The sequence below is a fragment of the Vidua chalybeata genome, chromosome 4, assembly GCF_026979565.1.
Source record: "Vidua chalybeata isolate OUT-0048 chromosome 4, bVidCha1 merged haplotype, whole genome shotgun sequence".
NCBI lineage: Eukaryota > Metazoa > Chordata > Aves > Passeriformes > Viduidae > Vidua > Vidua chalybeata.
This window is the reverse complement of record NC_071533.1, coordinates 72,118,492-72,145,439: the sequence shown is the minus strand read 5'-3', so window position 1 is coordinate 72,145,439 and position 26,948 is coordinate 72,118,492. Positions and strand designations below refer to the sequence as shown.

The 26,948-nt window shown below is 49.4% G+C and overlaps 1 protein-coding gene across 2 annotated transcripts in view; it reads left to right on the top strand.

The window, feature by feature from the left end:
* Positions 1-26,948, top strand: part of EXOC6B (exocyst complex component 6B) — a 332,472-nt gene that overhangs the window by 54,799 nt on the left and 250,725 nt on the right. For both annotated transcript variants that reach the window (XM_053941959.1, XM_053941958.1), the window contains exons 3-6: positions 4,720-4,767; positions 7,338-7,428; positions 7,555-7,600; positions 13,447-13,651. In XM_053941959.1, coding sequence (XP_053797934.1) covers positions 4,720-4,767; positions 7,338-7,428; positions 7,555-7,600; positions 13,447-13,651 — 390 coding nt within the window. The remainder of the gene's footprint in view (positions 1-4,719; positions 4,768-7,337; positions 7,429-7,554; positions 7,601-13,446; positions 13,652-26,948) is intronic.

The window sequence follows — 26,948 nt, the reverse complement described above, 5'->3', positions numbered from 1 at the left end:
TGCTCCTGCCCCCTTTTTTTTTTTTTTTTTTTTGCACACAAATGTCCTTTTTTTTTTTTTTGCTGTTGTTTTAGCTGGACGTGGATGCGTCACCTTGTGTCGCTGGGGCTCTCGGAGTGGCCCCGAGTGAACTAAAGCTGAGCAGGACCTCAGCTCCTCTTTGTCCCTGAGGAATGGGGAATTTTGTCTCCTTGAGCAGGAGCTCACAGAACCACAGAATGGTGAGGCTGGAAGAGATCAAGTCCAACCCATGCCCTGACACCTCGACTACAGCACCAAGTGCCACGTCCAGTCTTTTTTTAAACACATCCAGATTCCACCACCTCCCTGGGAATGCAATTCCAGTGCTTTATTACTACATTTGTGGTGAAATATTATTCTTTTGGTGAAAGAATAATAGAGTGAAAGAAAAAGTTGGCTGGACACGAGCCCGGGGTGCCCAGGTGGGCAAGAGGCCACTGGAGACCCCTGGGCTGTGCCAGCTCTGGGGTGGCAGCAGGGCCAGGGCAGTGTCCTTGTCCCCTGTGCTGGCACTGCTGGGACAGCTCTGGAGAGCCCTGGAGGGGCTGGAGAATTCCTGAGGGAGCTGGGAAGGGGCTGGAGAGTTCCTGAGGGAGCTGGGAAGGGGCTGGAGAATTCCTGAGGGAGCTGGGAAGGGGCTGGAGAGTTCCTGAGGGAGCTGGGAAGGGGCTGGAGAGTTCCTGAGGGAGCTGGGAAGGGGCTGGAGAATTCCTGAGGGAGCTGGGAAGGAGCTGGAGAGTTCCTGAGGGAGCTGGGAAGGGGCTGGAGAATTCCTGAGGGAGCTGGGAAGGGGCTGGAGAATTCCTGAGGGAGCTGGGAAGGGGCTCAGCCTGGAGCAAAGGAGGCTCAGGGGGGACCTTGTGGCTCTGCACAGCTCCTGCCAGGAGGGGACAGCCGGGGGGTCGGGCTGGGAACAGGGAACAGGGACAGGAGGAGAGGGAACGGCCTCAGGGTGGACATTGGGAGGAATTTCCTCATGGGAAGGGCTGTCCAACCTGCTGGAGGCCCTGTCCCTGGGGGATTTCAGAGCCCTGTGGATGTGGCACTTGGGGACATGGGGCAGTGGTGGCCCTGGCAGTGCTGGGGGTGGTTGGGCTGGATGGTCTCCTCCAGCAATGATGATTTTGGGATTCTGTGGTTTCCAGCTGCCCTGCTGTGGCTCAGCAAGGAGCTGCCATTACATTCATGCCATGGGCAGAACGGTGGGATCTTTTGAAGGAATTGCTGGCTGGGAGGGTGGGGAGGGGCTGGGCTGGAATTCCCAGATTTGCTGTGGCTGCCCCTGGATCCCTGGCAGTGCCCAAGGCCAGGTTGGACATTGGGGCTTGGAGCAGCCTGGGACAGTGGGAGGTGTCCCTGCCATGGATGGGGTGGGAATGGATGGACTTTAGGGTCCCTTTCCACCCAAACCATTCTGGGATTCTGGAGCCCCTCTGCTCCGGAGCCAGGCTGGGAGAGCTGGGAATGTTCCCCTGGAGAAGGGAAAAATCCAGGAATGGGGATTCCAGCATGAAGGATGGCTCCGGTCGCTGTCCCCTCGCCAGTGGGAGTCACCAGCAGGGACAGGGACAGATCCAGAGGTGGCTCTGTTCCCAAGATTGTCTCTCCCAGCTTTTGCCCCTCTGGGATGATCCCAAGGACTCTCTGAGCACCCATTCCAGGGGTGTGGATGAAGGAACAGCATGGCCATCCCACAAATCCCCGGAGCGCTCCCGGTGCCACCTGTGTGTCCCCCTCTGGATGTCTGGCCTGGCTTAGCAAATCCCAGCTCTGCAAAGCCCAGCTTAGCTGCACGGGGTCTGTGTAAACAATCCCTGTTTTCCTGCAGGCCTGGAGACTCCAGGAACAATCCCAAACACGACCCCCTGCCCCCCAAAAGCCCGGAGCATGCAGGGATCTGCTCCATCCTTGCTTTTCCCTGGAGCTGGGATTGCTGTGTAATTTTAACAGCAAACCCCTCCGGCCCCGGCGTCACTTTAGGAGTGGTTTTAAATTACCCGACACGGATTCCTTCTTCCTGGTGGGATTTTCGGGATCTGAGCAAATCAAATAATCTTTGGAGGAGATGCTGGGCTCCTGCTCGTAAAAGCTGCATACATCATAAAGGAAATGAGCAGGTTTTGGGGAGGGCAGGGAGCCAGCAGAGCTGGAGCTGCTGCAGCAGGGAGAGAGATGGGATGCAGATGCTGGAGGGGAAATCATGGATAACTCCTTTCTTCCATCCTGGGAAGTTTGGAAAGCGCCATGGCTGGTGTGGGGATGAAGGGGAGCTCTGAGGTTGGGTGGTTCTGCTGCTGGAAGCACCACAAACCTTCCTGGTGGAGGCTGGACCAGGGGGGAAATCGTGGTGGCCCAGGATCTTTTCCAGTCAGGAAAAAAAATGTCTCCTGAATCAATTTTGGATGAATCCAAAGTTCCCCTTCTGTCTGACCTGGTGAGCTCAAAAAGGACGGAGATTGTGGGATCATGGAATTGGTGAGGTTGGAGAAGTTGCTCAAGATCACAGAACCACAGAAGGATGAGGTTGGAAGAGACCTCTAAGATCAAGTCCAACCCGTGCCCTGACACCTCGACTACAGCACCAAGTGCCACGTCCAGTCCTTTTTAAACACATCCAGAGCTGGTGACTCCACCACCTCCCTGGGAAGACAATTCCAGTGCTTTATTATTCTGTTGGTGAATTTTTTTTTCCCCTGATATCCAACCTGAACCTTCCCTGATGCAGCCTGAGGCTGTGTCCTCTGGTTCTGTCAGTGCTGCCCGGTGGAAGAGACCGACCCCAGCTGTCTGCACCTCCCTTCAGGGAGCTGTGGAGAGCAATGAGGTCACCCCTGAGCCTCCTCTTCTCCAGGCTGAACACCCCCAGCTCCTCCAAATGTTCCTCACAGGCTTTGTGTTCCCAGCCCCTCTCCAGCCTCGTTGCTGCTTTAAGTCCAGCCCCCACCACGTTCCCACTAAAACCCATTCCCAAGTGCCACATCCACAGGGTTTTGAACCCTTCCAGGGATGGAGACTCCACTGCCTCTTTGGGCAGCCCCTTCCAATGCTGGGCACCCCTTCCTTCCCATGAGGAATTTCCCCAGTGCCCACCCCGAGGCTCCCCTGAGGCCGTTCCCTCTCCTCCTGTCCCTGTTCCCTGTTCCCAGCCTGACCCCCCGGCTGTCCCCTCCTGGCAGGAGCTGTGCAGAGCCACAAGGTCCCCCCTGAGCCTCCTTTGCTCCAGGCTCAGCCCCTTCCCAGCTCCCTCAGGAATTCTCCAGCCCCTTCCCAGCTCCCTCAGGAGCTCTCCAGCCCCTTCCCAGCTCCCTCAGGAACTCTCCAGCCCCTTCCCAGCTCCCTCAGGAACTCTCCAGCCCCTTCCCAGCTCCCTCAGCTGTTCCCTGCTGGATTTCTGCTCCAGGATGGTTTTTACTTTCCCAATCCCACTTGGAGCTCCTCCATCCCCATCCTGCTGGACACTGGGAGAGCCCCATGTGCTGTTCCTTCCCTGGGGTGAAATTTGTTAAAAATCCCTCATTTCCATGGTTATTCCAAAGGAGGGAAAGCTCTCGGGCGGATTTGTGAGATCTCCCACTCCTGGAAATCCTTTGAGGGCTCTGTCTCCCAGCTCGTGGTGTTTTCCAAGCTCTGGGGAAGGTTCTGCTTCCAGAAGGAGCAGAACTCTGGAGAACAGGCAGGAATTTGTTCCTGAAATGGGGCAGGAATGCAGCAGCAGCTCCCACTGTGGGGAGAGCCTGGACCAAAAAAAAAATCCTCCTACAGGAATGAGCCTGGGAATGAACATTTCCAGCTTTAGGAGCTGCAGAAGGAGGTTTTGGGGAAAAAATGAGGTTTTATGGCATGGAAATCTTGGAACTCTGAGCAGTCCTGCTGGAATTCCCTCGGGAATTGGCTGCATTGCTGGAGATCTGGAGCTGGGAATGTTGGCTTGGACGTTTGTGTTGGTTTTTCCAGCTGTCCCAGCCCGAACTCAGGAGAATTCCCAAAGTCCTGTTCCCACTCGTTGGCTGAATAATGGGAGAACTCCTGATTTTCCATCCTGATGAGCCCCAAAATCCCCTTTGTTCTCCTGTGGGTCCAACTGGGGCTGGGGAGGGCTGGGCTCTTCCCACTCCAGGGAATTCTCAGCTTTGCCAAGTGGGAAATTTTCCAGCTCTAAGCCCCAGCTTGGTGGGATAATCCAGAAAAAAAATACAGAGTTTTTTATCCCAGGTATATAAAAATATCTTAAACCAGGCAGGAGCAAAGATCCATCCAGAGGGAGATGAAGATCCCTAGGGAAGTTTTATAAGGATTTCTATAAATATAAATAATTATTTCTAGGGAAAGCTCCTGGTAAAGAATCCTTTCCTGCTGGGGTATGAAGGAGTTAAAACCTAAATGGAATTGATTTGGTGATGGGGAAGGGAATGAATTCCTCCCTCACTCAGGTGAAAACTGGAGTTTTCCACACTGGATCCATGAGAACTCCAGCACTCTGAATTAATTCCCGTTTCCTTTCCCTTTTCTCCAGCGGCAAAGAGGAAAATCCCTGGATTTGTCCCCCCGTGGCAGTGGCTGTTAACTCAGCCATAAACAGCTTTTCCATGGAATGGGAGCCGTGGGGAGGGATGGTGTTTATGGACACTTTGTTTTGGTGGGAAGAACACTGTCCTGATTTATGGGATGTGCTTTGTGCTTTTCCCAATATTCCCGCAGAACCAAGTGACAGACACCAACCGGAAGCTGCAGAACGAAGGGAAAGAAGTAAGTGATGGATCCAGACCTGGAATTACAGCCTGGGCTGGTGTGGGAGGGAGAATTCCCTGTCCAGCCTGCCCTTGTGTCCTTGTTTTACCCTTTTCCACATCCCAGGATTTTCTCTGGAACCTGAACACTGAGAAATCCCTGTTACTTTTGGGATCTGAGAATTCCCTCCTTGTTTTTCCCTTTTCCACATCCCCAGGTTTTCTCTTGTTCATACTCTCTGTTCATACTCTCTTGGAGTATGAACATTGAATAATCCTTTTTAGCTTTGGGATGAGAGAATTCCCTGTCCTGCCTGCCCTTGTGTCCTTGTTTTCCCCTTGTCCCCATCCCAGATTTTTCTCTTGGAGTCTGAGCACTGAATAATCCCTTTTACCTTTGGGATGTGAGAATTCCCTGTCCAACCTGCCCTTGTGTCCTTGATTTACCCTTTTCCACATCCCAGGATTTTCTCTGGAACCTGAACACTGAAAAATCTCTGTTACTTTTTGGGATGTGACAATTCCCTCCTTATGTTCTTGTTTTTCCCTTTTCCACATCCCCAGGATTTCTCTTGGAGTCTGAACATTGAATAATCCTTTTTAGCTTTGGGATGTGAGAATTCCCTGTCTAACCTGGCCTTGTATCCCTGTTTTCCCTGTGGCACATCCCCAGGTTTTATCCGAGCCTCAGCCCTGAATAATCCCTGTTAGCTTTGGGATGAGAGAATTCCTGTCCAACCTGCCCTTTTGTCCTTGTTTTCCCCTTGTCCCCATCCCAGGATTTTCTCTTGGAGTCTGAGCACTGAATAATCCCTGTTAGCTTTGGGATGTGAGAATTCCCTGTCCAACCTGGCCTTGTGTCCTTATTTTCCTTCTTCCACATCCCAGGATTTTCTCTGGAACCTGAGCGCTGAGAAATCCCTGTTACTTCTGGGATGTGAGAATTCCCTCCTTGTTTTTCCCTTTTCCACATCCCCAGGTTTTCTCCTGGAGCCTCAGCCCTGAGAAATCCCTGTTAACTTTGGGATGAGAGAATTCCCTGTCCAACCTGCCCTTGTGTCCTTGTTTTCCCCTTGTCCCCATCCCAGATTTTTCTCTTGGAGTCTGAGCACTGAATAATTCCTGTTAGCTTTGGGATGAGGAGAACTCCCTGTCCAACCTGCCCTTGTATCCCTGTTTTCCCTGTGGCACATCCTCAGGATTTCTTCTAGAAGCCTGAGCACTGAAGAATGCCTGTTAATTTTTGGGATCTGAGAATTCCCTCCTTGGTTTTCCCTTTTCCACATCCCTGGGATTTCTCTTGGAGTCTGAACATTGAATAATCCCTTTTACCTTTGGATTGTGAGAATTCCCTGTCCAACCTGGCCTTGTGTCCTTGTTTTCCCCTTGTCCCCATCCCAGATTTTTCTCTTGGAGTCTGAGCACTGAATAATCCCTGTTAACTTTGGGATGTGAGAATTCCCTGTCCAACCTGGCCTTGTGTCCTTGTTTTACCCTTTTCCACATCCCAGGATTTTCTCTGGAACCTGAACACTGAGAAATCCCTGTTACTTTTGGGATCTGAGAATTCTCTCCTTGTTTTTCCCTTTTCCACATCCCCAGGTTTTCTCTTGGAGTCTGAACATTGAATAATCCTTTTTAGCTTTGGGATGAGAGAATTCCCTGTCCAACCTGGCCTTGTATCCTTATTTTCCTTCTTCCACATCCCAGGATTTTCTCTGGAACCTGAACACTGAAAAATCCCTGTTACTTTTGGGATCTGAGAATTCCCTCCTTGTGTTCTTGGTTTTCCCTTTTCCACATCCCCAGGATTTCTCTTGGAGTCTTAGCCCTGAGAAATCCCTGTTAACTTTGGGATGTGAGAATTCCTGTGCAACCTGCCCTTGTGTCCTTGTTTTCCCCTTGTCCCTATCCCAGATTTTTCTCTTGGAGTCTGAGCTCTGAATAATCCCTGTTAGCTTTGGGATGAGAGAATTCCCTGTCCAACCTGGCCTTGTATCCTTGTTTTACCCTTTTCCACATCCCAGGATTTTCTCTGGAACCTGAACACTGAAAAATCTCTGTTACTTTTTGGGATGAGAGAATTCCCTGTCCAACCTGCCCTTGTATCCTTGTTTTCCCCTTGTCCCCATCCCAGATTTTTCTCTTGGAGTCTGAGCCCTGAGAAATCCCTTTTAGCTTTGGGATGTGACAATTCCCTGTCCAACCTGGCCTTGTATCCCTGTTTTCCCTTTTCCACACCCCCAGGGTTTTCTCCTGAGCCTCACGGAATCCCTGTTCACTTTGGGATGAGAGAATCCCCTGGGAGTGAGCAGCCACATCCTGCCTTTGAGAACCAAAAAACTTGGAAGAGATGCCTAAAACGGGAAGGGGAAAGAACATTTTGGCATCCACAGGATGTGCTCCGAGGCCGCTTCGATGCCTTTGGTTTCGCTGCTCCCTGTTTGAAATCCAGGGAATTCCGGGAAGTTCCCCTTGCCGGAGCCGCCCCGATCAGGATATCACAGCAGGGTTTGGGCTCCTGCTGCTCTTGGGGTGGACCCCCGGGGGTGTTTGCTGATCCTAAGGGAGCTTTTCCCGTTTTTCCAGCTGCTCCTGGCCATGGAGGAGCTGAGGCAGTGCCGGCTGCAGCAGAGGAACATCTCGGCCACGGTGGATAAACTCACGCTGTGTCTCCCCGGTGAGGAACCTCCTCCTTTTCGGAGCTCTTTGGTGGAATTCCCCATTTTTTCCTTCCCTTTTGGAGCTGTTTGGATTCCCAGCTGTGTGCTCCTGTCTCAGAGCTGTGTTTTCCTTCTCTTCCCAGTGCTGGAGATGTACAGCAAGCTGCGGGAGCAGATGAAATCCAAGAGGTAAATCTGGGCTGGGCTGGGGTTTTAGGGGAGGACTCCAAGGAATTGTTTGCTCCTGGGCAATTTAAGGAGAATCTCAGCAGTTCAAAATCAGCTTTTCCAGGTTAAAATTCCCAGGTTTTGGCTGCTTTTCCTCACAGTCCTGCTCAGCCTCCTGTGGTACAGCTGAGAATGGGGATGGCAGCAGGCTCAGAGTTTGGGAATTAAGGTGGATGTTCCTTGTTTTTTTTTTTATGGAAGCTCAATATTGTGCATGCAACCAAGGCGTGCTAACAATTCCATTTTATTCCATGGATGTCATAATCCAAATCTTAATCCAGTCTGAGAGATCCCAGGGAATGTGGGGGGAATGCAAAGAGCTGGAAACATTTGGTGGGGGCGGAAGTTGGGGAGAAAACTTCTTCTGCTGTAGAAATAATTCCTCAGCACTTGGTGCCTCGGGAATGCCGGGCTGTAATTCCAGGGGTTTCCCCACCCTGCGTCTGCTGGGATGAAAAATCTGGGATTTTGGCAGGAATCCTGGTTAGTTTGAGCAGCACGGAGCGATTTTGGAGCCCTGGGGGTGGCAAACTGGGCATGGAGCAGCTGCTGAAGGTGGCTGCAGCTGGGTGCCAGGCTGGAAGAGCAATCCCATCCCTGCTCTGGGATTTATTAATCAGAAAAATATTTTTATTAAATTTATTTATCATAAATATGTTTATTTAATAGTATACGATATAATATTTAATATATATTATTTATATTAATTAATTAGATATAATACATATATTTACTTTTAAATAGATAACAATACACCCAAATATTATGTTAATAATTTAATTAATAACATATTATATATAAAATATAAAAATATTTATTATCTATGATTTTATTATGTTATTAAACCCTCTTAGTGCTTCCTGGGTGGTTCCTTTTCAATTATTTTTTCCTTTTGTCCAGAGCTGTGGTCAGGACAGGAGGATGGTCTTGAATCTTAGGTGGTTCCATGTTCCAGTGAATGGCAAATCCTACAGATTCCCACTTTCCAAAGGGAAAAGATGGGAGGGCATTTGAGAAAAATGAATTTCCCAGCTCAACTTCCCCTCTGAAATCTGCTTTTATGCAGAAAAGGAGGATCAAACTGAATTGGGCGTGGCCAAAAATCAAAAGGAGTTCTTTATCCGTGGGATTCCTGCATTTTTAACGGTATCAAATACTCATTTTGGGATGGAGAAAGGAGTTCCAGCATGGAGAAGGTCGTGGATACAAGGGCTGATGGCAGACACGGATCTGTTGGATCCCTGATCTGGGATTTGGGCCCAGCTTTTTCCCCTCGCTGTGGGTGAGAAGTGGTTTTGGTGAGCTCAGGAGGGGGAAGGTGGGATCAGATCCTGGAATCCCCAGGGAAAGGGAGCCGAGCTTGCTCCTCCAGGGTCTTTGCGAGCTTGGCAGCAGCTCTTGGCTGTTAATTGATTAATCAATTAACGAGTTAGGGGCCGCTCGGCTCCTCCACGTTCCGGGCACGGCTGGAGCTCAGCTGGGCCTCGACTTTCAACTTCTTTCTGCTCGGGTTGGGATTAAAGGGGCGAGGTGGTATTTGTTGTTTGGACTGTGGGCGTTTGTTAGTTTTTATTTATATCACAGTCTCACAAGCTGGGACTTCTGTCGTGCTTTACGTGGACAAACTGAAAAATGGAGTTGTATCCCTCCCTCTACAAGGTCTCTGAAGGATAAACTGTTTAATTAAGAAGTGATGCTTAAATTATTTTTACTTTTAACTCAATAATTAACTACTTGTGGTTTGTAATGAGGACTTTTTATTTAATTATATTTATATATATATTTTATATATATATATATAAAGATTTATATTTCTATATTATATTTTATATTATATATATTTTTATATATATAATTATATTTTATTTAATTAAACTTATATAAATATAAAAATATATAAATATATTAAAAATATATAAATATATATAATATAAAAATATAAATATAAATATAAATATATAAATATATATATTTATATTCATATTTTTATATTATATTTTATATTATATATATATTTTATATATATAATTATATTTTATTTAATTAAACTTATATAAATAAAAAATATATAAATATATAAATATATAAAAATATATAAATATATAAAAATATATATTTATATATAAATATAAATATATATTTATATTTATATTTATATATTATATTTTATCTTATATATTTTTTATATATATAATTATATTTTATTTAATTAAACTTACGAAGGTGAAGAAGGACTAGCTTTTGCTTTAAACTTTTATCTTGTTTTATTTACATTACCGTATTCTAAAACTTTAAATTCTAAGTTTACTGTGTGATACTACACACTTCTATTTAAACTACACACTTAGAATTTTACTTTTATTATTTAATTTTGGAAGCTTTTTTAACGGCCTCAATAATTAACTACTTGTGGTTTGTAATGAGGACTTTTTATTTAATTATATTTATATATATATTTATATATGTATAAATATTTATATTTATATTTTATATTATATTTTATATTATATATATTTTCTATATATATAATTATATTTTATTTAATTAAACTCATATAAATATATAAAATATATAAATATATATAAATATATAAAAATAAATATATATAAATATATATAATATAAAAATATAAATATAAATATAAAAAAATATATATAATATATTTATATATTTAAATATATTATATAATATATTTATATATATAATTATATTTTATTTAATTAAACTTACGAAGGTGAAGAAGGACTAGCTTTTGCTTTAAACTTTTATCTTGCTTTATATATATTACAGTATTCTAAAACTTTAAATTCTAAGTTTACTGTGTGATATTACACACTCCTATTTAAACGACACACTTAGAATTTTACTTTTATTATTTAATTTCGGAAGCTTTTTTAACGGCCTCAGGTTAAATGTAGTGTTTTCTTGGGGCTCAGTTAGCACAGAAAAGTCTGAAATTCTCAGTAACCAGGTGTCATTTAGGGAAGGGATGCAAAGCTGATGAAGAAATGACTGATAATGAATTTTTCCTTATGCCCTTTGAAGGTTTTGAGCCTGCTCTGCCTTTCTCCTGCTCCTCCCTCGCAGCACCGAACCCGCCACACTCCTTGGTGCATTGGGCTGGGAAATCTCAGAGCTGGCAAAATCACAGATTGGTGAACCAAAACTGTGAAAACTCCCCCTGAGGGCCCCCTGATGGGGAGACTTTTTAAAAGTTCTGTGCTAGAACTGAGAGATGAACGAGACTTTTGCTTTTCCAGTTTTCAGGCTGTTGCTTATTTTTTCTCTTTTCTACATACCAGACTTAGCGTACAAAGAGAAAGGCACTAAAAAAGTCACAAGACGCAGGTTTAAATTTTATAAAAACTATTTTGTTCAATTAACTCTTAGAAGGTGTTTTATTTCTACCTTTCTACCAAGAACTAATTATTTGTCTGTCCACGCAACGTCTGCATCGCGGTTCTTCCTAACCAATCACTCTGTGCCACCAGCACTGCAGAAAATGGAGCAGATGAAGAGCAAGAAGGAGATCAGGCAACACCCAAAATCCTCCACCTTGTCTCCTCCCCACCTCCATACTAAAACCCCAAAACTCTTCAGTTTTTCACCTGTGATAAAATATATTACTGTATTTCACACACTCGTAGATTCCAATTCAGCCCCAAGTCCTGGAAGCTTTCCCCATGGGCGAAGGTTGAAAGCAGTGTTGTGAGTTTGTGGGCCCCAAGTTGGGCGATTCCCTGCTGGAATCACCCCCAGACTGGGGTGACCCCGGGTGGTGGTAAAGTCTCTCCTCCAAGCCGTGCCTTCAAAGAAAGGCTCAGCAGTCTTCAGTCGTGTGGTCTCAAGGCAGTTCATTGCAATAATCTCAAGGCACACAGCCTCCCTGACATTCCCTCTGACTCCTTCTCCCTCTGCGTCTCTCTGTCGCCCTGGTTATCAAGAGTTTTCTAAAGCCTTCTGAGTTGACATTCTTGTAGAGAGCTTTCCCACACAACTTTCTGTAAACAACCTGTTGTTTTGCATTCTTTCATAGAGGCGGAGAAATTTGATGTACAGGTGGTTTGTCCAGTGTCGTTGGAGAGGTGGCACGTTCACCCTCCAATCCACTGGCATCTTTTGAGAACTATAAAAGATTGGAGTCAGAGGAAATAAATGAGTCTCTTCGTCGTGACCAAGGCTGTGCTGCGTCGTTTTTGCTTGTGTCACCTGGTGACAGTCTCTCTCCGTCTCCCTTCATCTTTGTCTCTCCCGCCCAAGGGCTGGTGCCATCTTTTATATCACACATCACCTATTAAATGTTTATAGTTTTTCCCCAATGCCTATCACCTATATTGAACAGTGGCTTTCTACTCTAAACCAATCTGTGAGTGCCAACATCACCATGAACATGGAGGACAGGAAGGAGAAAGAAGGAGGACAGGGCACGCCCAAATCCCTCCATCTTAGAACTTCTGACCCCCATGTACAAAACTCAGACCCCTCTGTACAGCACTCAAAAATCCTTCCTTTCACTTTGTGACTACTTCTATTATAATATCTAAACTTTTGTGATTTCTTGTTCTTCCTGCAAAGCTGGTAAATTGTTCCATGGATCAAATTCAAAGCCACAGGGGTTTCCAGCTGCCTGCCAGGGTCTCAGAGGCTTCTGCCCTGGACCTGGAACATCCAAGAGTGTCTGAGGGACACCTTGGGTTCCGACACTCCCCTGGCAGGGGAGACCCTCCTGGAGCAGTTCTGTGTCAGGAGCCAGAGGCGCGTTGGACTTTTTCGGTCTTCAGCTTCTGTTTGTTGTTATCTTATCAAAACTTCAGCGCTGTCTGCACCAGACTCTGCGTGCAGGAAAAACAGCACAAAAATGGCCAACAATCTCTTGGTCCAAGGCCTTTTAAGTCTAATCAAAAGCTAAGCTGCCCAATTAAGAAGTGACACCTAGATTATTTTCCTTTCTAACCCAATGACTGACCCGCATGCGGATTTTTCTACCCAATTACAAGATACCACCCAAACCCAAGAATAAAGAGGAAGAAGAAGAAAGGAACTTGAGACAACACCCTGTACATCTTGAACCCATCTATAACATCCTAAAAATCCTAAAACCTAAATTTCTCACCCATGTGACACACTGCACTGCTCTCTACAATCTATTTCACACTTTTGTGGTTTCTGGTTTACCTTGAGGCTTTGGAAGTTTTCTCCATGGATGAGGGTCAGGGTCAGTGCTCCCCCGAGGGTCAGGACACCCCAGAGCAGACAGAGGAATATTCCCCCTGCCCTGGGTTTCTGCACAGTGTTCTCCTGGGGATCTCAGGACAGGCAGAGAAATATTCCCTGTGCCCTGGGTTCCAGCACAAAACCACCAGACCGGGGTTCCACCAGGCTGCTCCTGACCTTTCCTGTGGCAGGCACATTCTTCCCTCTCTCAGGACTTTTCATAGAGCAGCACAGAGGAAAGAAAGAGAAAACAATTTCTGTTCCTGCCCCTCGTTTTTCCCATGTGGAATGTGCTTGGAGAATTGTTTCCCTGGGGTGATTGCTTGGTTGGATTCTGGTGAGGAATGTTTGAGCCTGGTGGCCAATCCAACCCACCTGTGGCTGAACTCTCAGAGGGTCACGAGTTGTAGTGAGTTAAATTTGGTAGTTAGAAAAGCAGGTTTGTAGTTTTAGTATCTCCTTTAAATAGTATATTAATGGATTATAGCATAGTTATAATAAAGAAATCATGCAGCCTTCTGAACTGGGGTCACACATCTGCATTTCTTCCCTCTGGGTTCCCCTGCCTTCACAATATTTCCCTGCTCCCCCAGGCACTACCCGGCCCTGAAGACCCTGGAGCACCTGGAGCACACCTTCCTGCCCCAGGTGAGCCACTACCGCTTCTGCAAGGTGATGGTGGACAACATCCCGCGGCTGCGCGAGGAGATCAAGGAGCTCTCCATGTCCGACCTCAAGGACTTCCTGGAGAGCATCCGCAAGCACTCGGACAAGATCGGCGAGACCGCCATGAAACAGGTGGGATTTGGGGCTGTTTGGTGGGAATTGAGACCACCATGAAACCGCTGGGATTTGGGGCTGTTTGGTGGGAATTGAGACCTCCATGAAACCGCTGGGATTTGGGGTTGTTTGGTGGGAATTGAGACCTCCATGAAACTGCTGGGATTTGGGGCTGTTTGGTGGGAATTGAGACTGCCGTGAAACTGCTGGGATTTGGGGCTGTTTGGTGGGAATTGAGACTGCCATGAAACCGCTGGGATTTGGGGCTGTGTGATGGGAATCGAGACCGCCATGAAACCGCTGGGATTTGGGGCTGTTTGGTGGGAATTGAGACCTCCATGAAACCAGTGAGATTTGGGGCTGTTTGGTGGGAATCAAGGTTGGAGAGACCGCCATGAAACCGGTGGGACTTGGGGCTGTGTGATGGGAATCGAGACCGCTGTGAAACCAGTGAGATTTGGGGCTGTTTGGTGGGAATTGAGACTGCTGTGAAACCACTGGGATTTGGGGCTGTTTGGTGGGAATCAAGATGGGAGAAATGGCCATGAAGCAGGTGGGATTTGGGGCTGTTTGGTGGGAATTGAGACCTCCAAGAAACTGCTGGGATTTGGGGCTGTTTGGTGGGAATCAAGGTTGAAGAGACCGCCATGAAACCGCTGGGATTTGGGGCTGTTTGGCGGGAATTGAGACCGCCGTGAAACCGCTGGGATTTGGGGCTGTTTGGTTGGAATTGAGATTGGAGAGACCACCATGAAACCGCTGGGATTTGGGGCCGTTTGGTAGGAATCAAGGTTGAGGACACTGCCATGAAACCAGTGAGATTTGGGGCTGTTTGGTGGGAATCAAGGTTGAAGAGATGGCCATGAAACCACTGGGATTTGGGGCTGTGTGATGGGAATCGAGACCGCCATGAAACCGCTGGGATTTGGGGCTGTTTGGTGGGAATTGAGACCTCCATGAAACCAGTGGGATTTGGGGCTGTTTGGTGGGAATCAAGATTGGAGAGACCACCATGAAACCAGTGGAATCTGGAGTTGTTTGCTGGGAATTGAGACTGCCATGAAACCAGTGGGATTTGGGGCTGTTTGGTGGGAATGAAAACCACCATGAAACTGCTGGGATTTGGGGCCGTTTGGTAGGAATCAAAACCACCATGAAACAGGTGGGATTTGGGGCCGTTTGGTGGGAATTGCCCGTTTTTTGGGAAGAGGTCGGAGCTTCGCTCGTTGTGTGGAAGTTCTGCTTCTCTAAGCCAGGGCTGTGGGTTGAGTTTGGGATTCTGTTGCTGGGTGAGGAATGGTTATTCCTTCCCTGATTGCTCCTGGAGTTTTATCCTGGGTTTTATCCCAGAGTTTTATCCTGGCTGTTGAGAAGTGAGGAGCCGTTGTGCCCTTGGCTTCTCCCAGCTGGAATTTTCTGTGGTTTCGTGAAGTCTGGGAGGTGCAGTTGGGCGTGGAACTGATGCCTTGTGAGGCTGCCCTGGAGCAGAGGCTGGACAGAGCTAAGGAATAAAGCAGGGATTTATTAAAGGATCTCCTCCATGGATCCACCTTGAGTAGCACCAGAGCCCAGCCAGGGCTGCCCCAGGATGAACCAAAATGGCACAAAATGAACCCAGGATGAACCAAAATGGTCCCAAAATGCACGAGCGCTCCCGGGGGCTCTCACTGGGATCAGCTCTGCTCCATTTGCACCTTGCAGTTCATTGTCCCATTCCAGCTTTAGCCCAGGCACTCCCATCCTTGTTTTTCTCTCTCCAGCCCACGCTGTTTGTGCTCCTGGGCCTGAGCTTTGGATCATTTGTCCTTGGTGCCCAGCTGGAGAAGGAATTGTTTTGTCTCCCTGCTCTGTGCAGAGAGCTCTCCATCCCATAATATGAAACCCAGACCCACACACTAAAGCAGCACAGAGTCTGAAAAATATAAAAGCTCAAACCTGAGGCATCACAACTCCCCATAACTCCATTTCCCACTCGTATTTTCCACTTCCCTGCACAGGGAATTGGTGCTACTGGGAGACCTGGAGCCATTGGGTCGATTCCCCAGTTTTGGGATAAAAAAGCAAAGAGTTTGTGCACTGCAATTCCATTAATTTTGCATCCTAAACTGATTTTAAATCCTGCCCAAACCTGGCTGGTGCCTCCCTTGCCTTTCCTGGTGGTTGTGTCTGGATGAGCTGATGAGCTGAACCTCCCTGGGTGTGCCTTAAATCAGGAATTGCCTTTCCCACTCCCACTGAATATTTGGATTTCACCTCATCCCAGCCGGGGAGCAGAGCTGGGAGAGGCTCTGGAGCTGCTCTTCAGGAGCTTTGCTGGAATTCAGGAGCAGGGGCAGGGAGCTGTTCCTGCCAGGGGCACTGAGATCCTTCCCTGGTGGTGATGGATGCCTGGGAATGCTGAATTACGGGAGGGATTTGGCTGGAATTCTCCAGGAGCTGGTGGGATTTTGCTGTTGTGTTTGTGGGCAGGGAGAAATTCAATTTTGTGTCTTACAAACCCCAGCCTTTCTCTGAAACAGCCTGACTTGAGGAGTTTATGAATTAATTTAATGAAAATTATGAATTAATTAAATTAATTAATTAAATTAAAAGGCACTGTATTTCAGTGCCTTTTTATCTTCCCAGCCCTTTCCTGGTTTTTTGGGAAAGGAAACCCAGCCTTCCCTCATGGAATGGAGCTGTGGGGAGGGGCCAGTTGGCACCTGAGAATCAAAAACCAAAATTTTTATTCAGATTAAACTTCCTGAAGGTGCAGAAACCCTTCCTGATCCAGATGTGCATCCAGCTGTGCACGGGGCTGATGTCTGGGAGGGCTCCAGGTGCTGGAGGCAGCAATCCCTAGAGCAGAATTCCCTATAAAAATTCTCCTTTAGTTCCTTGTGGAGGCAGAGCTTTGGGAAGATCCTTCCTTGGTCCCTGTGGCTGGGAAGGAACAGAATTCCATTTCTTTTTGGTGTCCAATTAATGCAGTGAGCACTTTATGGAATTATTTAATCTTTTTTATCCCCTGAAGGATATTTGTCAATTTTAGGGACATCACAGGGTGGAGGTGTTGTCTGGTAGTTTCCAGTTCCATGTTCAGGTTTCTGGGAGAGGATTCCAATCTCCTGGCTCTGTGCTGATGGATGAGGAGGGATGTGGATTTTAGGTGAAAAATGTAAAGAAATTTCCATCGTTTCAGCACCTTTTTTGCTCTTCTGGTTGGAGAAACTTCTATGATTTTGTTTCCAATCCACAGCACTGCTCTTCCCATCCCTCCTGCTCCTGTGGTTCTGTTCCTTCTTGTCGTGGTTTTGGTTTGTTAATTTGGAATTTTGCTGATTTTGAGATTTTTGGTTAATGAACTAATGAGTGTGGTGGGATTAGTGTTGGTTAATTATTGGTGTGCTTGTTTTTTGCTGTGAGGTAGGATTAGGAGAAAAGTGAAGTAGGTTTAAAATCTTTAAAGGCCATAAAGAAAAATTTATTAACAGGAACTAAAAGAAAAAGTAATAAAAAATTAGAACAAAACCTTCAGAGCACTTCCCTAAAAGCTTTACATCACTTCCATAAATGCCTCCTATACAAAACCAAAGCACTTCTCCATCTCGCACTCCGAGGGAATCCTGTGGATTCTCCTGGTGTTTTCCTCACTAATTCCATCCCTTCCTCCTCCTCCTCCTCCTCCTCCTCCTCCTCCTCCTCCTCCTCCTCCTCCTCCTCCTCCTTCTCCTCCCAGTATTCCCAGCTGGAGAGCCCGGCCAGGCCCTGGGGGTGGTGGGGGTTGGCTGCTCCTGCCCTGCCCAAATTCAGGGATGGGAGCAGCCTGGAATGAGGGGCCACTGAAATTCCCTGGAAATAACAGGGGGGAAGTGGCTTCTTCATCCTGTGGGGGACAGAGCTGGGGAGCAGCTCGTGCGTGGTTTTCATGGAATGGGTTGGGGTGGAAGTGACCTTGAGGATCATCCCATTCCCACCCCATCCATGGGCAGGGACACCTCCCCCTGATCCCAGGTGGATCCAAGCCCCAGTGTCCAACCTGGCCTTGGGCACTGCCAGGGATCCAGGGGCAGCCACAGCAAATCTGGGAATTCCAGCCCAGCCCCTGCCCACCCTCCCAGCCAGCAATTCCTTGCCAAGATCCCAGCCCAATCTCCCCTTTCCCAGTGGGAGCCATTCCCTGTGTCCTGTCCCTCTGTCCCTTGTCCCCAGTCCCTCTCCAGCTCTCCTGGAGCCCCTTGTCTTCCATTTTCCTCTGGATGACAGAGGGAATTTTGCATCTTCCAGCTTCTCCAAATCCCAGCTTCCCGCTGTTTTCAGGGAGCAGACTCTGGAATGGTTTGTGGGAGCAGATTTATCTCCAGGTTGGAGCCTGTGCTTTGGGGAGGGAGCTCCCTGTGCCCCTTCCCCTTGGAAAAGCGATCTGGAGTTGGAGCACGGTGCCGTGTCCATCCCAGAGCTCCATGGATGGGGCAGGAGGAGCAGCTGGAGCTCCCAGCGTGGGGATCACTGGGGGCAGGCTGTCCCTCCCAGTATCACCAGTATGGGTGGCTGGGTGTTTTCCCTGGATGTGCTCAGAGCTCTGGAAAGGAGCGGAGCTGGCGGGAGGCCTGGCGAGTCGGGGAGCCGCGATTGGCAGCTCCGTGCGTTCGGTTTAAATTAGGATCATATAAATTCCTTTAAAATTGTTTGATTTCACCAGCGGGAACGGGGGAGGCCTCGCTACAATGGGAGAGGAAATGGGGTTTTTGTGACATCCCAAACGCGAGGCTGCCGCTGACAAGGACTGAAATTTCATTTTGTGATAATCGGGAGGATCTGGCCGGCAGCGCTCGCAGCCGTGGCCGCGCTCCCGGGATCGGCGTCAGGGGAGCTCCCAGCCCCTCCCGGGACAGACTCAGGGAGGCACTCCCGGGGTCTCACACAGCTCTCCCTGCCCTCCTTCCCTCCTGGGTTTTATCCCAGTCTGAGTTTTATTACCTGAATTCCGGGGGGATTCCAAATCTCGTTGTTAATTCCGGGGCCTGGAGCGGATGAAGGGAGCTGCGCACACTTGAACTCCGCTTGGACTTTGGCCCTGTGAACCTGCGTGTGTGTTTGGGTTTTGGTGGGGTTTTTTTTTACAGGGCTCTGAGCTCCAGGCCTGAATTACATCCCATTAACACGTGCTGATATCCGGGCCGGCCTTTATTATCCCACTCCAGGCTGGAATGTGCCGGGCATGTGGAGGAGGCCACTGGGGGATGGAGCTGCTGCGAGTGAGGGGCCAAAAACAACCCAGCCAAAAGCCAGCCACGGATCCCGTGCTGGGGACAGCCAAAAGTGTCAGTGCTGCCCTTCCAGAGGGCAGGAAAAGCAGGAGTTTATTTATGGGAATCACCGGGATGCAGCAGCAGAGCTGGGCTTGGATAGGTGGGATTTTGGTTTGGACAGGGGGAGTTGGGACAGGCTGATCCAGGATTAATTGGGACAGGTTGATCCAGGATTAATTAGGACAGGCTGGGTCCAGGATTAGTTGGGACAGGTTGATCCAGAAGGAATTGGAACAGGTTGATCCAGGATTAATTAGGACAGGCTGGGTCTAGGATTAATTGGGACAGGTTGATCCAGGATTAATTAGGACAGGCTGGGTCTAGGATTAATTGGGACAGGTTGATCCAGGATGAATTGGGACAGGTTGATCCAGGATTAATTAGGACAGGCTGGGTCCAGGGGGAGTTTGGACTGTTGATCCAGGATGGATCAGGACAGGTTGATACAGGATGAATTTGGACAGGTTGATACAGGGGGAGTTGGGACAGGTTGATCCAGGATTAATTAAGACAGGCTGGATCCAGGGAGAGTTGGGACTGGTTGGTCCACGAGGACTTGGAATAGGTTGATCCAGGATGAATTGGGACAGATTAATCCAGGATGAATTGGAATAGGTTGATCCGGGATGAATTTGGACAGGCTGGATCCAGGGGGAGTTGGAGGAATTGGGACAGGTTGATCCAGAAGGAATTGGAATAGGTTGATCCAGGATGAATTTGGACAGGTTGATCCAGGATGAATTGGGACAGGCTGGATCCAGGGGGAGTTGGGACCATTGATCCAGGATGGATTGGGACAGGTCGATCCAGGAAGAGTTTGGTCCAGCAGGAGGAGTTGGAATTCCAGCTGTGCTGGGTGGAAGGTGATGTTCCATCCTCGTGCCAGCAGCTGGGGGTGTTTGTGTCCCCTGAGGCTGGGTCAGTTCATGTTCCCTCCTTGGCAGCCAAAATCCCTCTGGAATGTGAATGGATTGGGAAGGACCTTAAAGATGATCCCATTCCCACCCCATCCATGGGCAGGGACACCTCCCACTGTCCCAGGTGGATCCAACCTGGCCTTGGGCACTGCCAGGGATCCAGGGGCAGCCACAGCAAATCTGGATGACCAGTGGTGTTCCTTATGTGTTTTCCAGCCTTAAGGATTCTGGGATTATCTCCCCAAAGAACACATTTTGGTTGGTCAAAAACCATGGGAATGTTTGTGTGGGAATGAAGGATTTGGGGAACACAGTGGAAAACCTGGAACTCTGAGTTCAGGATGTTAAATATGACATTCAAATGAAAAATAAAAGGGACTTAGAGGGAAAAATTGGGAGAGTCTGCTGGAAAGTCTGCTGAATTCTTTGGGAAGATCCTTCCTTGGTCCCTGTGGCTGGGAAGGAACAGGAATTCCAAAAAGTCCCATGAGAAAGGGCAGAAATAAGGGAAAAAGGGAATAATGGAATCGTGGAATGTTTGGGCTGGAAGGGAACCTTAGAAATGATCCACCCCATTCCATGGGCAGGGACACCTCCCACTGTCCCAGGTGGCTCCAAGCCCCAGTGTCCAGCCTGGCCTTGGACATTCCAGGGATCCAGGGGCAGCCAGAGCTGCTCTGGATGACAAAACCTGACGTGGACACCGAGGAGCTGCCGGGGTTTAGGTGGGAATGCAGCACCAGCCATCAGCTGGAGAGGAGGAGGAGGCTCCTCAGAGCATGGGTGAGCAGCAGCTCCACAGACAGAGATCCACGTGGGAAATCTGGGATGCAGATCCAGGTTTGGATCCCTTTCCTGGCCTCCCACCCCAGCCCTGCAGGTCAGAGATCACAGGGAGCCACGTGTGGGTCATCCCAAGTGCCTCCTCCACGTGTCTCACGTGGCCTCTTGTGCCTACAGAGATTCCAGAGTAACATATAAATAAAATTCCAGAATAAAATAACCCCTGGATCCATGGAGCTGCTGCTGTCCAGTGGCTTTTCCCCACTCTGGAAACTTCCAGCAGCTCAGGATGAAAATGCAGCTGGAATTAGGGAGAGAAAAGTCTTGTGGGTGGGCAGTGAAGGGAGAGATTTGATTTGTTCTTTTCCCCAGTTAATCGGCCTGGAGCTGCTCGCTGGCATTCCCTGGAAATGCTGGGATGGCTCCGGAGCCAGGCTTGGAGCAGCCAGCTGTGTCCTGCAGGATTTTAGGGATGTCTGGATTTCCATGGAACCCTGAGCTCCCTGGGTTTATAGTTGGGTTGAGGATGGAAGTTCCCGTGGGTGGTGAACTGGATTTAAGGTGGATTTTTCCCAGGAATCCAGGGAGTGGTTCCATGTGGAGTCCTGAGCGTCTGTCGGCTGTTTTTGAATTTTAAACTCATTTTTGATACGTTGGCTCAATCATAAAATGTGCCACCACGGCGTCTTCTTAAGGATTAAATGAAAATTGGCATTTAAAAAAAATCTGGCTCATGTTCAGGTGCTCTTACTCCTGCTCTGCCCAACATCCACGGAGAAAACAGGAGAAACTCCAGCACCTGGAGCTTTTTTCCTTGGCAAACCCCAGGTGCAGTTTCAAGGTTGGATCCCAGGCTGGGATTTTGCAGCAGCCACTCCAGTGCTGGCCCTGGGCCTCAGCCTGGGGATCTTTGTGGGGTTTCTCCAAAGGGATGGTGGCAGGCTGGGATTGCACAGGCCATGGAGAGGTCTGGGGTTCCTGTGGAGCACAGAGGGTGCTCCAGGAGGACCTGGAGATCTCCATGACCAGGCAGCTTCAGGCTGGGGTGAGTTCAGCAGCACCTGAGGCTGTGGGATCCAGGGGGAGGGAATGGGGGATTGTTGGAACCCTGAGCGTTCCAGACCTTCTGTGCTGACCCCCAGGAGAGCTCTGCATTGACCTGGGGCTGTGGAGAAGCTTCCAGACTGGAATGGCAGAACTGGGATTGTGGGGTGGAGTTTGGATAGAAGAGTGTGATATCACAGGCTGGGAAACTCAGAGTTTAGGGGTTTAGAATGCAGTAATAGATACAGGGCAAGATGGAGGTTTTAGGGTGGAGGCTGCTCCTCCTTGTTCTCCTCCTTGTTCTCCTCCTTGTCCTCCTCCTTGTCCTCCTCCTTGTTCTCCTCCTTGTTCTCCTCCTTGTCCTCCTCCTTGTCCTCCTCCTTGTTCTCCTCCTTCTCCTCCTTCTTCTCCTCCTTGTCCTCCTCCTTCTTCTCCTCCTTGTCCTCCTCCTTCTTCTCCTCCTTGTCCTCCTCCTTGTTCTCCTCCTCATCCTCCTCCTTGTCCTCCTCCTTGTTCTCCTCCTTGTCCTCCTCCTTGTCCTCCTCCTTGTTCTCCTCCTTCTCCTCCTTCTTCTCCTCCTTGTTCTCCTCCTCCTCCTTCTCCTCCTTCTGGGGGAAGGGGATGGGGGATGAGGAGGGGATGGGAAGGGCAGCAGAGCCCCCAGGGTGGGAAGATTTCCCAGCCTCGTCCAGGAGCTGCTGCTCTGATCCCATCCCGAAGCTCCAGGTGAGGCTGATTCCTGGTCTCCAGTGGGAACATCTCCCACCCTGGGCAGGGATCCCATCCCAAACCATCCCATCCCATCCCATCCCATCCCATCCCATCCCATCCCATCCCATCCCATCCCATCCCATCCCAAACCATCCCATCCCATCCCATCCCATCCCATCCCATCCCATCCCATCCCATCCCATCCCAAACCAGGCTGTCCCTTTGGAGGTGGCTGTATCCAGGCTGTGGAACACGAGGCACTTGGAGCTGTTTCCTGGGAATGCTGGGATCCCTGGCATGTGGCACGAGGTGTTCCAGCATTCCTGGGACATCCTGGCCCTCCCTGGGCTCTGTCTAAACACAGCCACATTTCCCCCCTTCCAGGGGCCACAGGGACACTTCCCAGACTCCTGACACTGCCTGGTGGCCTTTTGCTAGCCTGGAACAACATTCCAAAAAGTCACTTTGGGTCGTGTTCCCAGTGCTCCTGATCATCCCAATGATCCTGATCATCCCTGGCCCTTCTGGGCTCTGGGTGAGGCCGGGCAGCACAGCTGGAATCCTTCTGGGCTCCGCTGGGTCCCGGTGCCTTTCCCAGGCAGGGAACGTCCCCGTGCTGGCTGTCACCGCTCCAGTGGCATCCCGTGTTTTCCAGAGGTCACAGAGCCCTGGCTGGGATCTGTGCTGTGCCCGTGCCAAGGCTGGGCTCAGCTGGAGCCTCTGGAAGCTCCTGCTCGGCGGGGGCCGGGGTTTATCCTGCCCCAGGACTTCCAGGGGCACCCCCGGAGCTGAACTTCCCGCTGCTTCCAGCTCCCTTCCCGGGGCTTTGCCTTAACAAGTCAAAATAAGGCTGGTTATTAAAAAATGGGAGTTTTCTAGGCCTGGATGCAGCAGGAGAGCCTTTGGAAAGGGCGCTCTGGTGGCTGGGAGGATTTCCACAGTGGGGTGGGGATAATGGGATGGGGGTTTCTGCTCCTGGGCAGGTTTGGGAAGCAGGAATTTGATTTTCCAGTCGAATTTAGGAACGAGACCTTCTTAATCTTCACTCCTGCTGCTCGTCTGCTTGGGATATTAAAGTCTTAGGAGAGGAAATGCATCCTTGGGGCTGGAGAGATGGGAAGGGACGGGCTGGGCTTGCAGGATTTCGGGAAGAGGCTCCCAGAACGCAGGGAATGCTGTGTCCCACTGGAGAAACGATGGATGGGGAGGAGTCGCTGCGAGAGCTCCGAGTGCCTTGGTTTGAACACTGTCAGAATTGAGGAGGTGTTCACAGCCATCCCCTTCCCCCTGGCAAGGAGGAGCTGGATGGACAGTGGGAATTCTGCCGGGCTCTGCCCTCGGCATCCTCTGCTTAACCTCCTCGAGGAAAACGGGGAGGAGGTTTTTTTTATTTTTGTTTTGCGCTGGGTGAAAACCTCAGCCGGCTCTGGAAGCCCCTGCTCTTTTTTCATTAAGCCTTGGCCCCAAAATGTGTTATTTTAAGAGTGTTGAGCAGCCCTCTCCGGGCAGGGGAGCCATGGCTTGCCACTGGTGTTTGATCTGGAAGCTTTTTGAGACAAAAAAGCTTTTTGAGCTTTTTGAGACGCTCCCCGAGCGTCTTCCCCCGAGCCGGAGCCTCCGCTCCCGTCACCGCCCCCCGGATCCATCCAGGCCCGGAAAGGCCTCCAAGAGCACCAAGCCCAACCTTTGAAATTCGGGACTTCTGGGTTTTCTTCACTCCCTGGGCTCTGGAGATGAGGTGTGAGAAATCCCAGAGGCAGGAGGAGGTGGCGCTTCGTGGGCTCTGTCACCGTGCGCCGCCCCCTGCTCGCGCTCCGGGACCCCCAGCGGTACCAGGGATGTCTTGGGATGGGCTGGGAGCTACAGGAGGAAGGAGCAGGAGGAGATGGGAATGACCTGAGAGCTGGGGAGGGTTTTTGAAGTGGCTCCTGGAGTGAAGTGTCAGGCCAGGAGCTTGAGGTGAAATGTGATTCCCTCGGCGCCGTGGATGGGGAAAAGCAACCGGGAACGTCTGGGAGTGCAGGACACATCTGGGGAGGTGCTGAGGGCTTTGTGCAGATCTCAGCAGCTCCTGCCCTTCCTCGTGCTTCCCCTCTGCTCCCTCCCACATCACAGAACTGCAGTGCAAACGTGCTTATTGTCATAAAAGGGCTTTTTATTCCCCGTTTCCTGGCGTTCTGGGAAGGTTTCACTGTTTATTTAACAGCAGTTCTGTGCCTTTAAGTCTGCGTTGAAAATTTATACTCCATAGGAAGTTTATTAATAAATGGGCATCCCTCTCAATTCCTTTTATGACCTCAGAAATGAAACTGCTAAATCATGGCCTTTTTTATTTCAGCATCTGGGTGAGGAAGGGCCGTGGGGCCTGGGGGATCCCAGCAGTGGATCCACGTTCCCTGGGCACAGAAAATCCAGAGTTTAACTACAGGGCAACCACGTGCTGGCCCAGCTTTTTGTGTGGTTGCCTTTTAGACCTTTTGAAAGTCTTGACATGCAGAGACGTTGGAAATAATTCAGGCATGGAATGGTTTGGGTTGGGAGGAGCCTTTAAGATCATCCAGTTCCAGCCTTCTGCTGTGAGCAGGGACAACTTCCACATCCCAGGGTGCTCCAAAGCAAATCCAGCCTGGCCTTGGACATCTTCCAACCCCCTGTGATAGAATTAATAATTATTCATTATTAATACTGAATAATTAGGCAAAGGGAAAGTGCCAAGTTGAAGCAGGAGCAGTCCTTGCTCCTTCCTTAGAGCCCTCAGGAGTTGTGTTTGTGGGATTTCAGCTGGGAAAGAGGAGCCCTGAACCTCCTTTCATCCAGCCTGGACTGTGATTTTTGGGTTGGGCACTGTGATTTTTCCTGCTCTCGCTTCTCCTGGTTTCTCTTTGGAGGCTGGGAAGTTGCTCCCAGGGGCACCAGGATCCCGTGGCTCTGGGGCTGAGGCAGCTCAGACTGACCCCACAATAAACTCAATTTGTGCCTGATTTGGTGTGGAGGAGCTCAGGGCTCTGGGCAGCACGGCCCCGCCAGGAGAGGTGATGGAATCCACTCAAAAATCCCTGGGAATGGCTCCCACCAGGATGCTGCTGCCCAGGATGATAAATTCACTAAAAATAATAAAAATGTGTCTGCTCATAAACCTTTTAAATGGACTGGGTTTTCCCAGCTTTCTCCTCTTAAAAATTCCACGGGTGGTTTTGGTGACGGGGAGGGGTTTGACCTCTCCGTGCTCTCCAGCTGGGCACTGCTCCTGCCCTGGGACTCTGGAGATGTGGAGGAATCCGAGGAGGTTTTGGGAGCATTCCTGGTGTCCCACAGACGTGGCGTTGGAATGGTTTGGGTGGGAAGGGACCTTCAATCCCATCCCGTTCCCGTGCCAAGGACTGTGCCAGGGAGCTCAGAGTCTCCAGGTCCTCACCTGGAGCTGCCAAACACGTGCTGGATGTGGCAAAATCCCGATACTCCGTGTGCCACGCCCACCCCAAACTGCCCCCCAGCTCAGATTTTGGCTTTAGGTCCAGGTGGGCGAAACTTGATCCTTCCTGCGAGGGATGGAGCGCGTGCAGCAGGGTGCCAGTAGGGCCAAAATCCCCTTTTTGGGAATGTCGCTGCCCTGGAATTCCCAGCGAGCCCTGGGAGCGATCCCCAGGGAAGGGAACGGCTCCGATCCCCAGGGAATTCACCCTGGGGCTGGAAGCAGATGGAGATGGGTCCGTGCTGAGGGCTGGGCTTGTTCCAGCCGAGGCGCAGCCGATCAGGGTTCAGGGAATGGTGGTTTGGTTGTCAGGGAATGGTGGCTCCGTTTTCAGGGAATGGTGGTTTGGTTGTCAGGGAATGGTGGCTCCGTTTTCAGGGAATGGTGGTTTGGTTGTCAGGGAATGGTGGCTCCGTTTTCAGGGAATGGTGGTTTGGTTGTCAGAGAATGGTGGCTCCGTTTTTAGGGAATGGTGGCTCCGTTTTTAGGGAATGCTAATTCAATTGTCAGGGAATGGTGGCTCCATTTTCAGGGAATGGTGGCTCCATTTTCATGGAATGGTGGCTCGGTTTTCAGGGAATGGTGGTTCATTTTTCAGGGAATGGTGGCTCTGCTTTCAGGGAATGCCAGTTCTGTTTTCAGAGAATGGTGGCTCCGTTTTCATGGAATAGTGGCTCAGTTTTCATGGAATGGTGGCTCAGTTTTCAGGGAATGACAGTTCTGTTTTCAGGGAATGCTGGCTCCGTTTTCAGGGAATGCTAATGCAATTGTCAAGGAATGGTGGCTCTAGTTTCAGGGAATGGTGGCTCAGTTTTCAGGGAATGGCAGTTCTCTTTTCAGGGAATGCTGGTTCATTTTTCAGGGAATGGTGGCTCCATTTTCAGGGAATGGTGGCTCCATTGTCAGGGAATGGTGATTCTGTTCTCAGGGAATGCCAGTTCTGTTTTCAGAGAATGGTGGTTCCATTTTCATGGAATAGTGGCTCAGTTTTCAGGGAATGGTGGCTCTGTTTTTAGGGAATGCTAATTCAATTGTCAGGGAATGGTGGCTCAATTTTCATGGAATGGTGGCTCTGTTTTCAGGGAATGACAGTTCTG